The sequence below is a fragment of the Neofelis nebulosa genome, chromosome 10 (genome assembly GCF_028018385.1).
Source record: "Neofelis nebulosa isolate mNeoNeb1 chromosome 10, mNeoNeb1.pri, whole genome shotgun sequence".
Classification (NCBI taxonomy): Eukaryota; Metazoa; Chordata; class Mammalia; order Carnivora; family Felidae; genus Neofelis; species Neofelis nebulosa.
In genome coordinates, this window is record NC_080791.1 from 55,442,421 (window position 1) to 55,457,209 (window position 14,789).

Below are 14,789 nucleotides of genomic sequence, written 5' to 3' on the forward strand. Positions count from 1 at the left end.
TAAAAAGGAATAAACTGATACAACATGGTGAAATCTCATTTCTCACAAGCATGAATCTTAAGTGCATTAATAAAAAATTTAAATCTTTTTATTTTAACTTCTAATACAGTAAATACCAAAGGATTTAACTCAAAGAGCTCTTCAGGGTCCTCAACAATTTTTAAATGTATAAAGGAGATGAGACAAAAAAAGCTTGAGCACTTCAGATCTAGTAAAAGTTGAATATGGGCATGCCCTACAATCTAACCATTATACTACTCAATAGACACAAGAACTCTCAAATTTGTGTGTACCAGATGATGTACAAAAATGTTATAACATTTGTAACAGCAAAAACCTGAAAACAACAAAATATCCAATGACTGAAGAATGGATAAATCAATATATTCATATAGTGGAATTCTAAACAGTAAAAATAAATGAACTATAGCTAAACCTATCAACAGAGAGGATTCTTGGGAATATGGATGATACATATTTGACCACAAATTGAGTGAAAAAAGCAAGTTGAAGAATACACACACACACACACACACACACACACACACACACACACATACATATATATATAGTACAATTCCACTTATGTAAAATTAAAACAAGCAAACCTAAACAGTATATTCTTTAGAAACACACAGTGGTGGGGCGCCTGGGTGGCTCAGTCGGTTGAGCCTCCGACTTCGCTCGGGTCACGATCTCACGGTCCGTGAGTTCGAGCCCCGCATCAGGCTCTGTGCTGACAGCTCAGAGCCTGGAGCCTGCTTCCGATTCTGTGTCTCCCTCTCTCTTTGGCCCTCCCCCCGTTCATGCTCTGTCTCTCTCTCTGTCTCAAAAATAAATAAAAATGTTTAAAAAAAAATTAAAAAAAAAAAAAAAAAAAAAAAAGAAACACACAGTGGTAAAAAGGTAGGAAATGATAAACACTAAATTAAGGATAGCAGTTACCTCTGGAGAAAAAGGAAGAATATGGAATGAGGGAAAGGCAAAGAGGGAGCTATTATTTTTATTTAATGAATGCTCTTAACCAAACAACAGTCCTCCTTTATCAAGGTCATAATTCTCTTCAATTGTCAAGCTTTAAGTTGGACATTCCTACAATAGTGAAAGAATAGAGAACATCCACCTGATTGGCAAGACTGAGTGAACTCCAGTGACCAACTGGATTTCAGACAATAAAACCAGACTGTCCTCATGTCTACTTAACAAGGGGGTTGGGGAGGGTGGAGGAGGGATTGCTACCCAGCAGGTAAAATAGCCTAAAACCATATATTTCATTTTGGGAATACTATCTTATCTAGAATACCTCCTTATCGTTTTGTATAAATGAGTAAATGAATGAATTCCAATCATAAAACAATTTTTATAACAGTATCAAGATTTTAACATGCATAATTTTTAGAGTTCTGTTTTGTTTTCTGAGTTCATTTAGTCTTTCCTCTTGCATCTTGCTCTGAAAAGTTAAAGCACTTTAAAAGAGTCCACACCTATTATGAGTCAAAGATTTTTCCAGTCATGCAATTGAATTATTTCAACCTTGAAGTACTTATGTACTTTCACTGGGCAAAATACCTCTTTTGAGTCTCATGAGTACATTATAGGGATAAATAAAATGATGCTTATAAAAATTCTTTGAAATCTTCAGATAGAGGGCCTATATTAAACTTTATTATTCTTTTTAAAGTTTCATCTTCTAAGAATAAAAAGCATGATGTAATTTGGCATACTCGGAGTTTACACAACAGGAAAACAAAATTGCTCAAAACTCAACTTTAGACACTGTTTTAGTTACTTACTGCTGAATAACAAACCACCCCCCAAACTTGATGGCTTCAAAAAACAATTTATTAAATAAATAAATAAATAAATAAATAAATAAATAAATAAGAAAAAACAATTTATTATCTCTCTTGGGAAGAACACATACAATGAAAGGTGCACAGGAGTATAAATGTAATACGTAAACAGGCTGTTTTGGCAAAAGTACAGTGTAAGTAGGGAAAGCAGGAATCATAGGGAAAAGGAGGAACACAGACTGAAGAGTTTAGAATAAGCTGGATACCACAATGAGCTAAAAGTACACAACCACCAGAATGGCAAAAATTGAAGACTAACCAAATGTTAGTGAGGAAGTGGATGAAATGCTGTGAATGTAAAACGTTACAACCACTTTGAGAAAAGATCTGGTAGTTTCTAATAAAACTGAACACACAACCACCTATGAGCCACTTATTCCAACCCTCAGTATTTACCTATGAGAAATGAAAATACATATCCACAAGACGACCTGTACAAGAATGTTCATAGCAGCTTTATACATAATTATCAAACCTTAAAACAGCGAGGTGTTCATCAATAGGTAAATCAATAAACTGTGGTACATTCATACAATGGAATATTACCCAGCAATAAAAAGGAATTACCAATACATGCAACATTGGTGAAATCTCAAAAACATTATGCTGAGTGAAAGAAGTCTTACACAGGAGTGCCTGGGTGGCTCAATCAGTTGAGCATCCGACTCTTGATTTTGGTTCAGGTCATGATCTCATGGTTTGTGAGACTGAGCCCCTGTCAGGCTCTGCGCTGACAGCACTGAGGCTGCTTGAGATCCTCTCTCTCCCTCTCTCTCTCTCTCTGCCCCTCCCCAACCAATGTGCATGCATACACGTTCTATCTCTCAAAATAAATAAATGAACTTTTAAAAAAAAAAAAAAAAGAAAGAAATCTTATACTAAACAGTAAATACTGTTTGACTCCACTTAAATGCAGTTCTAGAACAGGCACATCTAATCTATGGTGGGGGGGAAAAAATCAGAATAGTGGTAGCCCTGAAGAGAAGGGGAAGGTGGAGGTAAGAATTAACAGGGAAGGGGCATGAAGAACCTTCTCACTTGATGCTAAAGTTCCATATTCTAATAGAGGTTTTGATTACACAAATGTCTCAATTTCTTGAAATTCAGCAAATACACATTTAAGATCTGCGCATTACTTCAAATATAAGTTTTACCTCCAAAGAAAAAAACAAAGAATTGAACTTTAATTGATGATATGTATGTTGAAGGATTTAGGGGAAAGTATAAAGATGTTTGCAATTTACTTTGAAATTAATAATGTCAAAAACTAAAATGAACTGATGGAAGAATGGACAACTGGGTAGACATGCAACAAAACAAAGCATAATAAAACATTAATAGTAGAACCTAGACAATAGTTGAACAGATAGTCACTGCAAAATTCTTCTGACTTTGTTGTAAATATATTCATTTAAAAAAAGGGGTTTTCATGCCATGTTAGAATTCGGTCTCTATCCTTCTGTCAACAGAAAGTCCTCTAAGGAAAACAGAAGCACCTAACTGTAAGGAATAATCAAGGTTTAAAGAGGTATCCACTGGGGCTCCCAGCTGGCTCAGTCGGTAGAGCATGCAACTCTAGATGTCAGGATGGTGAGTTCAAGCCCCACAATGGGCATGGAGCCTACTTAAAATAAAGATTAAATAATAATAATAACAATAATAATAATAATAATAGAAGAGAGGTATCCACTGAGAGAATGCAGCTACAAATGACAAGGGAACATCATGTGCAAAAGCAATCCCACTGAAAACATCTAAAAATTCTGGTATATTCTTAATATATTCAAACAAATGAAAGAAAGATGAAAGGGAGGAAAAGAGAAGAGAGGAAAGGCCCACTAAAGCAAAGAGTCAATTAGGTCAAGGAGGAGACGTCCCCCCAGAAAAATTTAACCTTTCTCTACCTCCCCCAAACTCAGTGTTTGCTCTTAAGGCCTTTCAACTGATGGGATGAGGCCCACCCATATTACTGAAAGTAATCTTTACTTAAAGTCAACTGATTGTAGATGTTGATCACATTTATAAAATACCTTCATAACAACACTTAGATTAGTATTTGATCAAATAAATGGATACGAAAGCCTAGCCAAGTTCACAGAAAAAATTAACCATCACAGATGAGGAGGCCACAACTATAACACAGTATGATTTTTTTTTAAACTTATTTTCACTAGATCCCAATTCAACTAATATTTTTTTTAATATTTGTTTATTTTGAGAGAGAGCGAGCACATGCACACAGCATAAACAGGGAAGGGGCAGAGAGAGAGGGAGAGAGAGGGAAAGAGAATCCCAACCAGGCTTCATACTGTCAGTGCAGAGCCCCACACAAGGTTCAATTTCATGAACCATGAGATCATGACTTGAGTCAAAACCAAGAGCTGGTCAATCAACTGAGCCACCCAGGCTCAGTTGAATTAGGGAATTCAACTAACATTTTTTGCGCACCTAGTATTTGCTAGGCACTTCACCTCACTGTACACTTTCAAGTGTATCATGCCATTTAATTCTCATAACACTCTTGGATATCATTATTTGCATATTTTAGAAAATAAACTGATACATGGGGTGCCTGGGTGGCTCAGTAGGTTAAGCGTCCAACTTCGGCTCAGGTCATGATCTGTGAGTTCAAGCCCCATGTCGGACTCTGTGCTGACAGCTCAGAGACTGGAGCCTGCTTTGGATTCTGTTTCTTCCTCTCTCTCTCTCCCCCCCTCCCCTGCTCATGCTCGCTCACTCTCTCTCTCTCAAAAATAAACATTAAAAAATTAAAAAAAAAAAAAAAAGAAAATACACTGATACAAAGAAGGATTAAGGGATCTGCTCAAAGTCACAACATTCGATGCAACAAATAGGAATCTTGATTCAGACTCCAAGTCATTATACTATGTACTTTCCCCACAGTAAAACATGTAGGACTTTTGTGTCCCCATTAACTGCTTTTGCTGTCTCTTTTGGGCTCTATCATTTTGCTGGGTCCTAAAATGTGTCTCCATGCCCCTACTTCTTTTAAAATGCTCTCTGCATTACCTAAAACCCTCCAAGTCAGGGTTTTTTTTTTCCCCCCACTGACTGGGAAACAGTTGGCAAAGGAACAGGGTGAACCCAAAATCAAAGAAACAACTTAAAATTTTAACCTAAGATAATAATGCACTGGACAAGATTTTCATTTAAATGTTCACTATTCTATGTATCTGGCTTAGTAAAGTTCCCCAATTTACTATTTGAGGTATTTGTTCTTCTTATTTACCCACCCACCAATTACTGTTCCATTAAAACAATAAAAATCTATCATTTCTTCCAACATGTGCTACCAAATGACAATTCTTCCTAGTTAGTATCTTTGACAACATGGGTAAAACTAAGTCAGGATGAGATTTCAAAATGCTCTCAGACTTCAAGTACTACTAAACACTACTAACTACAGACTTAAGTCTAAAAAGTGGTTTGGTTTGAGCTTGGCAAAAGTGTTAGGAGCAAATGAGAATGAAAACTTTCTGAAATGAAAAAGTAAGTTCAATTTTAAGTTCAATTTTGCTTACTACCCAGGACAATCACTTCCAAGCTCTCCTTCACATGCAGTGTTTTCAGTCTTGTTACTGTGAATGGGGGGCTGGAGGGTTTCAACACCTAGCTTGGTTTTCAAAGTTAGAAACATAGGTTCCAGTACCAGCCCTATGATCCTGAACAAATCACTTATCCTTTTGAACTTGGTTTCCTTACATACAAACAGGGATAACACCTACACACCACAGGAAAAAAAGAATTAAACGTGCTTTGTGAACCTGAACCCTTGTTCTTCCAAGTATAGCTCCAGACCAGAAGCACTGGAATCACTTGAGAACTTATAAGAAATGCAGAATCTAAGGCCACATTCCACACCTACTTAATCAGAATATGCACTTTAACAAGATCTCAAGGTAATTAACATGCACATTTACCTCTGAGAAGCACTGCTGTAAAGCATACTATAGATGTTAGGTATCTTCACCATAAAAATTAGCCCATTGGGAGCTCTTTTCCTTCTGAGGAAGTCCTATGATCTGGTAACTCATTAACAATATGACATCAGCAACACTGACATCATCTTCCTCAGCAGCTACCATTTCCCTGAAAAACTACTGAATATGGATTCTGGCGTAGGTTTTACCACTAATTTGTAACATAATCTTAGGCAAATCACTTCAATACTCAAGGTCTTTCTTCTTACAAGTAAAATGAAAGCATCAGACCACTAGTTCCCAATCTGAGGTCCCTGGACCCACTGAGGTCTGAAAAAGTAGTAATGAAGGGAGGCAACATAGTATGGTATTAAGAGCATACCTTTGGAATCAAAAGGCTCCTGGGTCACTTAGGCTCTGCCACTTAATAGTGTGTGACCGAGGGGGGCACGTGGGTGGCTCAGTCAGCTGAGTATTCAACTTTGGCTCAGGTCATGATCTCACGATTTTTGAGTTCAAGCCCCGCATGGGGCTCTGTGCTGACAGCTCGAGGCCTGGAGCCTGCTTCAGATTCTGTGTCTCCCTCTCTCTCTGTCCCTCCCCTGCTCATTCTCTGTCTCTCTATCTCTCAAAAATAAATAAACATTTAAAAAAAATAGTGTGTGACCGAGGGCAAGTTATGCAAGTTATTTAATCTTCCTAAACTTTAATGTCTTCAACTGCAAATTAGGATTATAACAGTACCTACCTCAGAGATCAAGCAGGATACTATATGGTTACAACTAAGTGCTCTGCTGGGTAACTTTTTTAGGGTGATAGAAAATCTACGTCTTGACTGCAATGGTGGTTACATAGATATATACACCTGTCAAAATTTTTCAAACTATACACTTAAAATGGATGCATTTTAAGTAAATTATGCCTCAAAAAACTAATTTTTAAAAAATGTTTATTTTTGAGGCGGGGAGGGGCAGAGAAAGAGGGGAACAGAAGATCTGAAGTGGGCTCTGTGCTGACAGCAGAATCAGACACTTAACTGACTGGGCCACCCAGCCGCCCCACGAAAAGCTAATTTTAAAAGTAAAAAAGAAAAAGAGAGGAAGGAAGGAGAATGTGCTCTAGAGTCAGATTGTGTGAGTTCAAATCCTGGCTCTGCCACCTGCAAAGTGAACAACTTTGTACAAAATTATTTAACCCCTCTATGAGCCCTCAATTTCCACATTTGTAAAATAAGACAACTAACAAGAATCTCACTTAAAAGAGCTATTATTAAAAAAAATAAATAAATAAAAATAAAAGAGCTATTATAAGGATTATAATAGGGATTCTAATGAGATCCTATACACATAGAGCTTTGCATCTATTAACTGTCTCATAATGTTCGCTATTGTTATTTCTACTATTTTCAATATTTCAAAAATCATATTTATCCACAACCAGGCTTTAGTGAAAATATTATGCTGTTTTATTTTGGACTAGAATTATATCAAGACATTACATACCTCACGTGGATCAATACAGTGTGGTAACAGTGACTAGAACTCCTCTGGCAGTTACATGCACCTTTATTTAATTAAGATGGAGATAAAGTAAATTAACAACTTACATATAAGTAATAATAAATTACAATTTAAGTAATAATAATAATAAATTCATGGGACCCAAGAAAGAAAATAATAAAAGGATTTCTTTCCAATGAACAGGTTTAATTAAATAGCTGCTATGTCACCATATGATCCAGCAATTCCACTTTAGGGTCACAAAGAGATATTTGTACACCCATGTTCATGGCAGCACTATTCACAATAGCCAAGAGGTGGAAACGACCCATATGTCTATCAACAGAGGAATGGATAAGCAAAATGTAGTATATATACATAATGGAGTTTTATTCAGGCTTTAAAAAGAAGGAAATTCTAACTAATGCTACAACATGGATTGACCTACACAGACACTATGCTAAATAAAATAAGCCAGTCACAAAAAGACAAAGACAGCACTGTCTTTATATGAGACACCTAGATTGACAGAGACAGAAAGTAGAAGAGTGGTCACCAGGGTCTGGGAGGAAGAAGGAATGGGCAGTTATTTAATGGATACAGAGTTACCGTTTTGCAAAATGAAGAGTTCTAGAGATTCATTGCAAGACAACATGAAGGTACTTAACACTACTAAGCTATACATGTTAAAATGGTAAATTTTATTCTATGTGCATTTTTGCACAATTAAACAAATTTAAATAAATAAATAAATTGTATGGCAGTTCTTCGAGTGTTAACACTGTAAAGCTTTTATACTTTAAGCTCTTAACGAGTAACTTCTCCTTGTATTGCAATGCACCACATATATACATCCATCACAGCACTGGAAACAATTTACTGGCAATCTTTGACTTGTACATATTAAATCTAAATCTTTTTGTACACTGAATTTGGCCCTTCACTTGGCCTCAGTCTTCAGTTGACTTACTACTTTGAGCTATGTGTGAGGCAGTGCTGCTTGCCTGTCAATAACCCTCAGGAAAATGACTGCCTTCCTTAGGTGACAGGAGTATCACCTCTGCCAGCCCACAGAACTCCAGGACCAAAAGAAGCCTGAAGCATACACTCACTTACTTGAGGCTACAATTCAGAGAAGATGGGTGGGAGGGGGCCTGGAAAAAGGAAAGGAAAAGAAAGGTAGCAATGAGCCACTAGCAGCTAGATGCCTTGAGTGGCATATGTGTATGGGAGAGAGGCTGGTTGAAGCCTCTCTGGTCTTGTGCTATAGTGTCAAAGAAAAAACTCATCTGAGCAAATCCCATAATAATGGTATAAAAACTGAGGGTTGTCCTACTTTGCTTCTGTCCAATTCCTATGAATAGGATGGGGAGGGGGACAACAAAGCTACGAGAAGGATGGTATCTACCCAGATTGAATCATTCTAGCCCAAGGACAAAAGGGAGATGACTGGATGGTCCTACCAGAAGTTACCACCCATTCTCCCCATTCATGAAAGTCTTACTAAGTTACCCCCTCAGACTGAGGTAACCTCTATAAAACCCATAATTAGAAATTATAATTTTTTTTGGGTTTCCAATAAACCCTTCTTCATAATACATCAATTTGGGACATTCTTCTTTCAAGTACATTTTGAGTAATGCGTTTCCCTTGAAAACAGAAAATGCCTAATAGTACTTACCTATTTATACCCCCACTGGCCTATCAGCCACCTTGAACAGGTGACTTTATATAGTTGCATATTCTATACACTATAGTTTATCTGGGTAATTCTCCTCTGAGACCATAATTAAAACAGAAGATTCCTTTCCACCTCCCTTTAGGTAACATTTCTTCCATGAAACTACCAGTGCTTGAAATTCCACTTCCCACAGAACTATGTGTTAGTAGAAAGAATTGTCAGACCCATATTTGAATACCATTTCTGCCCCTTAATAGCTGTATGATGCTGAGCAGTTTACTTAACTTCCTGCATCAATAAAGTGGGAAGTCCACATACCTACTCACTAGGAATGTTGTAAAGAATAGAAATGCACAGAAAACTTTCACTTTAAAGAGTTCTAATATGCACAAATTCCAGGTACACAGTTTAGTTAAACAATTCCAATTCCCCAACAACACAATTCAAATTTCAGGTACCACAGTACATTAACCGTGAGTGACTGAATATAGTGCAAACTTCACGACTAGGTGTTCAGTCCACAAATCACTATGTAAATAATGGAAGTACATCACAATCAGCGCCTAACTGACTTGAAAAGTCACTTCTTTCAAAGTCTGTTGCTGGATTTGACAAAATAAACTGTGAAGGAACAAAAATTAAGCTGATGGCAGACCTCTCATCAGCAACGATGAAAGCCAGGAGACAATGAATAACATATTTAAAGTGTTGAGAGAAAATTAACTCTCTGCCTAAATTTTTTTTTTAATTTTTTTTCTTTTCTTTTTTTTTTAAATTTTTTTTAATGTTTATTTATCTTTGAGACAGAGAGAGACAGAGCATGAATGGGGGAGGGGCAGAGAGAGAGGGAGACACAGAATCGGAAGCAGGCTCCAGGCTCTGAGCCGTCAGCCCAGAGCCTGACGTGGGGCTCGAACTCACGAACTGTGAGATGGTGACCTGAGCTGAAGTCGGACGCTCAACCGACTGAGCCACCCAGGCGCCCCTAATTTTTTTTTTCTTAATGTTTATTTGTTCTGGAGAGAGAGAGTGTGAGCTGGGGAGGGGCAGAGAGAGAGAGAGAGAGAGAGAGATAGAGAGAGAGAATGACTATCTGAAACAGGCTCCAGGCTCCCAGCTGTCAGCACAGAGCCCGACACGGGGATCGAACTCATGAGCCATGAGATCATGACCTGAGCCAAAGTCGGACACTTAACTACAGAGCCACCCAGGCACCCCAACTGCCTAAATATCTAACAATGGATAAGACATCAAAGCAAAAACTGTTGGTGATTATTCACTGCACATCTGTTAATCAGTTCACGTACAGACAGCAAGGCATGTAGCTGAGTTGCTTCCTTGTCTCTGGTGATGAATGTAGGTGATATTTTACAAACATGAATAATCAAAAGAGGGAAATGGCCAATAATGATGAAAGTGTAGCAAAGAAACAAAAAGTGATAATGTTGGAAGTGAAATTCCAATCAAACATAAACGGAGTTATTGAAGAAACCGCTGACACTGAAAATGTTGACTGCTGCCATCCCAGAGACTCTAGATATGCAGCCAGAGGAACTTAATGAAGACAAACTTACCAACATAAATGAAGAAAGTGGTTGTGAGAAAAGGATGATGTTTTAAATTATAGTATACTAAACATTAGTTTTACTATTTTTTCATTTCTCTATATATCTATAACCAACAATAAGAGAGTTTATAGTGCTTGACAAAAAAATTTTAAAGATGACAAAACAATCATAAGTTTTCCCATTGATTATTAAGACTACTTTGCCAGGTTTTAACTTGCAAGGTCCTTTGTGCTGTCCTACACAACTATAAAGAGTGAGGACTGCCTGTACCTGTAACTTCTGGCACATCAAGGAACACATTATTTCACAACTAAAGAGAAAACCTCTACCTTTTACAATCTGTTCAAACAAAAAAGGAATTTGGAAAAAAAAATGAAAAAAAAAACCAGAAAAGGAATTTGAAATGATCTTGGGTGATGTTAAGAAGAAAGATTTTCTGGTATTTCAGTGACTAAGAACTGCTGCCATATCTGAACATGCAATTCCCCAAACTCCTCTTTTTGTTACTCCAAATACACACAGCCTAGTGCTGAAAGACGGGGTTCATGAATAATTATTCAATTTGTCCTTTGTGACAGTATTCTATCTCTCCTGTCCTTACTTCTTGCATGCAGGGACAAAACAATGAGTGTGTGATAGTACAAGATACAGTAGCTTTATTTTTTTTATCTCATTTAATCTTTATTTATTTTTATTTATTTATTTTTTTAATATGAAATTTATTGTCAAATTGGTTTCCATACAACACCCAATGCTCATCCCAACAGGTGCCCTCCTCAATGCCCATCGCCCACCCTCCCCTCCCTCCCACCCCCCATCAATCATCAGTTTATTCTCAGTTTTTAAGAGTCTCTTGTGGTTTGGCTCCCTCCCTCTCTCTTTTTTTTTCCCCTTCCCCTCCCGTATGGTCTTCTGTAAAGTTTCTCAGGATCCACATAAGAGTGAAAACATATGGTATCTGTCTTTCTCTGTATGACTTAGCTTTAGAATCAGACCTCAACTTAAACACCATCTCTACATCACTCTTTGCAACCTTAAGATTGAAAGGGAGAAGAGGAAGTGCTTAGCAAAGTGTGGTACACAGTAAGCACTTACATATGGCTATTATCATCATTATCTTTACTATTCCTATCATTAATGTAAATATCATGATAATAATATGATTGTATTTATTTTAAACACATCATTATTAACCTGCATATTCTTCAAAGATTAAATTCTCTTACTCCAAAAAATGATGGATACCCTCTGCTTCCTGGTTAAAAAGACTTGACCTCAACTTCCTCCAAATAATTTTCTCCCAAGGCACATGTGCAAAGGGCAGCCAACATTCACTTACTCTCTTCTTGCAACCCTTGATTCTATGTCAAAACCCACCCTGCAGTCTTCTCAGTTTCCTCCTCTGAGGACATTAAGACCAAAAGCCATTTCCCATTTCTCACAGCTATCTGGCAGAACAGCTATCTTGCACCCTCATAGCTCACATGACTTAACCGTCAGTTTTCTCTTGATTCTAATCCTTGGTTCTAAACTAAGAGCCATTATTACTTATATCCACCCATAAATATGCAAAGGGCCTAAAGGTCAACTAAAGCCAACCCCTTTTCTTTACTAAATAATTCCTCATGAAATACTCATGTGAGTTAGTTCAGTAATGTCTGTTTCAACACTTCCAGTGACCTCCACCTCCAGGCAAGCCATTCCATGCTTATCTTCAGTTAAAAAGTTTCCTTAGGCTGAAGCAAAATCTCTCCCCTTACTGTTAGTTTCCATCCATATACTCTAATTCCACATTCTAGAGAAATTTAGAAAGTTTAACTACTCTGTATGACAGCCCATCCAATGTTTGAAGACCATGGCAATGTCTTCATGTTGTTCTTCCATGTTACACGCTTCCAGTTCAGAAAGCATGATTTTAAGTCCCTTCCTCTCACGGACCTTCTCTGGACCAGGTGTGGGCTTGCCAACATGATCTAACAACATATTGGTAAAGTGCTTCCTTGCCAACATTTGGGCTGCCAAGTAATTAGACTACAAGTGATCCCTCTGCCCATATTCTTCCATTATTATATAAAAATTATTACTTCAGTAGTTCAGGAAACGTGACTCTCAGCCCAAATCATGGTTTCAAAGGAATGGTTTAAAATCTTGAACACTAACAAGAGTTCGGGTTTCTTTTTTTATTTAGTCAACTACTGTGAAGAGAATCAAGTGGGATCAGCTGGCACGAAACTCTTGCCTCTTCCCTACAAAGCCAAACAAATGTCTGGGAAAAGGCGGTAGCAATGGGAAGGTTAGCTAAGAAGAGTTGCTTCATGCCCTGAGAAAGTGGGTCCAATTAAAAGGCGGAAGTAATAGCCAAAAAAAAAAAAAAAAAAAAAAAAAAAAAAAAAATATATATATATATATATATATATATATATATATATATATTCTCTATACTTTGCCAGAAACAGGTAGGTACCAGAAGAAGGATCAAACATTGTGCTCTCGGGGCGCCTGGGTGGCTCAGTCGGTTGAGCGTCCGACTTCAGCTCAGGTCACGATCTCACGGCTCTTGAGTTCGAGCCCCGCGTCGGGCTCTGGGCTGATGGCTCAGAGCCCGGAGCCTGCTTCCGATCCTGTGTCTCCCTCTCTCTCTGCCCCTCCCCCATTCATGCTCTGTCTCTCTCTGTCTCAAAAATAAATAAACATTAAAAAAAATTAAAAAAAAAAACACTGTGCTCTCAAAATTTAACCCACGTAAAGTGCATAAAAGAAATGGCAGATTTTTCCTGTGCTCTCCTAACTTAGTGGAGTAAGAGCTGGGGAAATACACACGCGCACACACACCTACCTACCTACATACCTACCTACCTAGTGGAGTAAGAGCTGGCGCAATACACACACACACACACACACACACACACACACACACACACACACACTCTCACGCACACACCTACCTACCTACCTACCTAGGGGGCAATTGGTGCCTGTCAGGGGCAAGCAGTTGGAGAAGGATTTTTCCCCAAGTCCTCAGAAGGTGCAATCAGTGAAGTAGTGTCCTCAAATGAACTCTAACCCTTAGGTAGTAGGAAAGGAAGCAGGCAGAGTGGCACAGGGACTTGGTCCCCTGTGCTCCTGGCTCCTGTGAGCCCGACACCTTCCCTGGAGGTGACGAAGAGGTCCGACGAAAACAGAGAAAGAGGAAGGAAAAGACCTGGGAGTTTCCACGTTTGGGGTGAGACTAAGTTAGGACCTGTTCCCTTCTCCTGTGCCCTTAAGGCCGAAGGTGGTGGCAGCAACAGTAGGAGCAGGTGTCCCAGGCCCTCATTCTAACGAGCAGAATCCTCCACTCTCCCCACCTCCTCTAGGGCCGCCCCAGCCTGCCCCACTGCTCCCGTCATAAAGGAATTCCCATCCCCAGTCCTGCCCCTCAGGCCTCCCCTCAGGTCCAGCGGGGGGCTCCCCACTTCTCTTCCGATCCCCAAACTCAACCCTCCCCAACCCGCTCGGACCCCGGCACGCCTCACCCGACACACTGGATTCCCCCATCCGCTCCCCTCCTCGGCAGAGCTCCCATTCCTGCCCCCAGGCCGGGGCTCCCCACTCCACCTCCCCAGCCAGGCCTGGTGCCTCCCTGGGCGGCCAGGTCCGCCCTCCGCTTTCCTCACGCGGCGTCTCCCCTCGGACCGGCGCCCTCCCTCCCTGCCTCCCGCCTCAGGCCCGGGCGCCCGCACTCACAGAACTCGGCGATGTACCAGGTCACCGCGTAGTTCTCCTCGCACCAGTCCAGCGTGGACGTCGTGGGGCCCCAGTAGCCCTCGCGGTCCGCGGCCGGAGCCATCGCGCACGCAGCCGCCGCCGCCGCCCAGGCGCTCCGCTGGCCGCGTTCGGCTCGGCAAGCTCCCAGGCCGGCTCGGGCCCTGCTCTCGCGCCCACCGAACGCTCCGCCCACCCTCTCTCCCTTAGGGGAGGGGCCGGCTCCGTCAGCGGCAGTGCCCGGCGGGAGACCCCGCCCACCGGCGCCTCCAGGCCGCCCTCGTCAGGCGGCGCCCCGCCCACCCCGAGGCCACAGGGGTTCCCCTGGGCGGGGGGGGGGGGGGGGGTCCTTTTCCCAGGAAAGGGCTGTGATCAGGTCACCGGGACGACGGTTACCCAGGCTGCCTGTCCCGCCCAGACACGCCCCTGGCTGTAGGCTTGGGGTTTCTGATATCCCTGAGGCTGTTTTTTGTCTGGACGTGTCAGAGACTCTATCTCTTTGT

General features: G+C 40.2%; 1 protein-coding gene across 1 annotated transcript in view; it reads right to left on the reverse strand.

The window, feature by feature from the left end:
* The window catches only part of ACER3 (alkaline ceramidase 3), a 175,809-nt gene extending 161,321 nt beyond the window's left edge, over positions 1–14,488 (reverse strand). The window contains exon 1 of the mRNA XM_058687692.1: positions 14,269–14,488. Within this exon, the coding sequence (XP_058543675.1) occupies positions 14,269–14,371 (103 nt within the window). The 5' untranslated portion in view covers positions 14,372–14,488. The remainder of the gene's footprint in view (positions 1–14,268) is intronic.
* Positions 14,489–14,789: the final 301 nt, after the last annotated feature.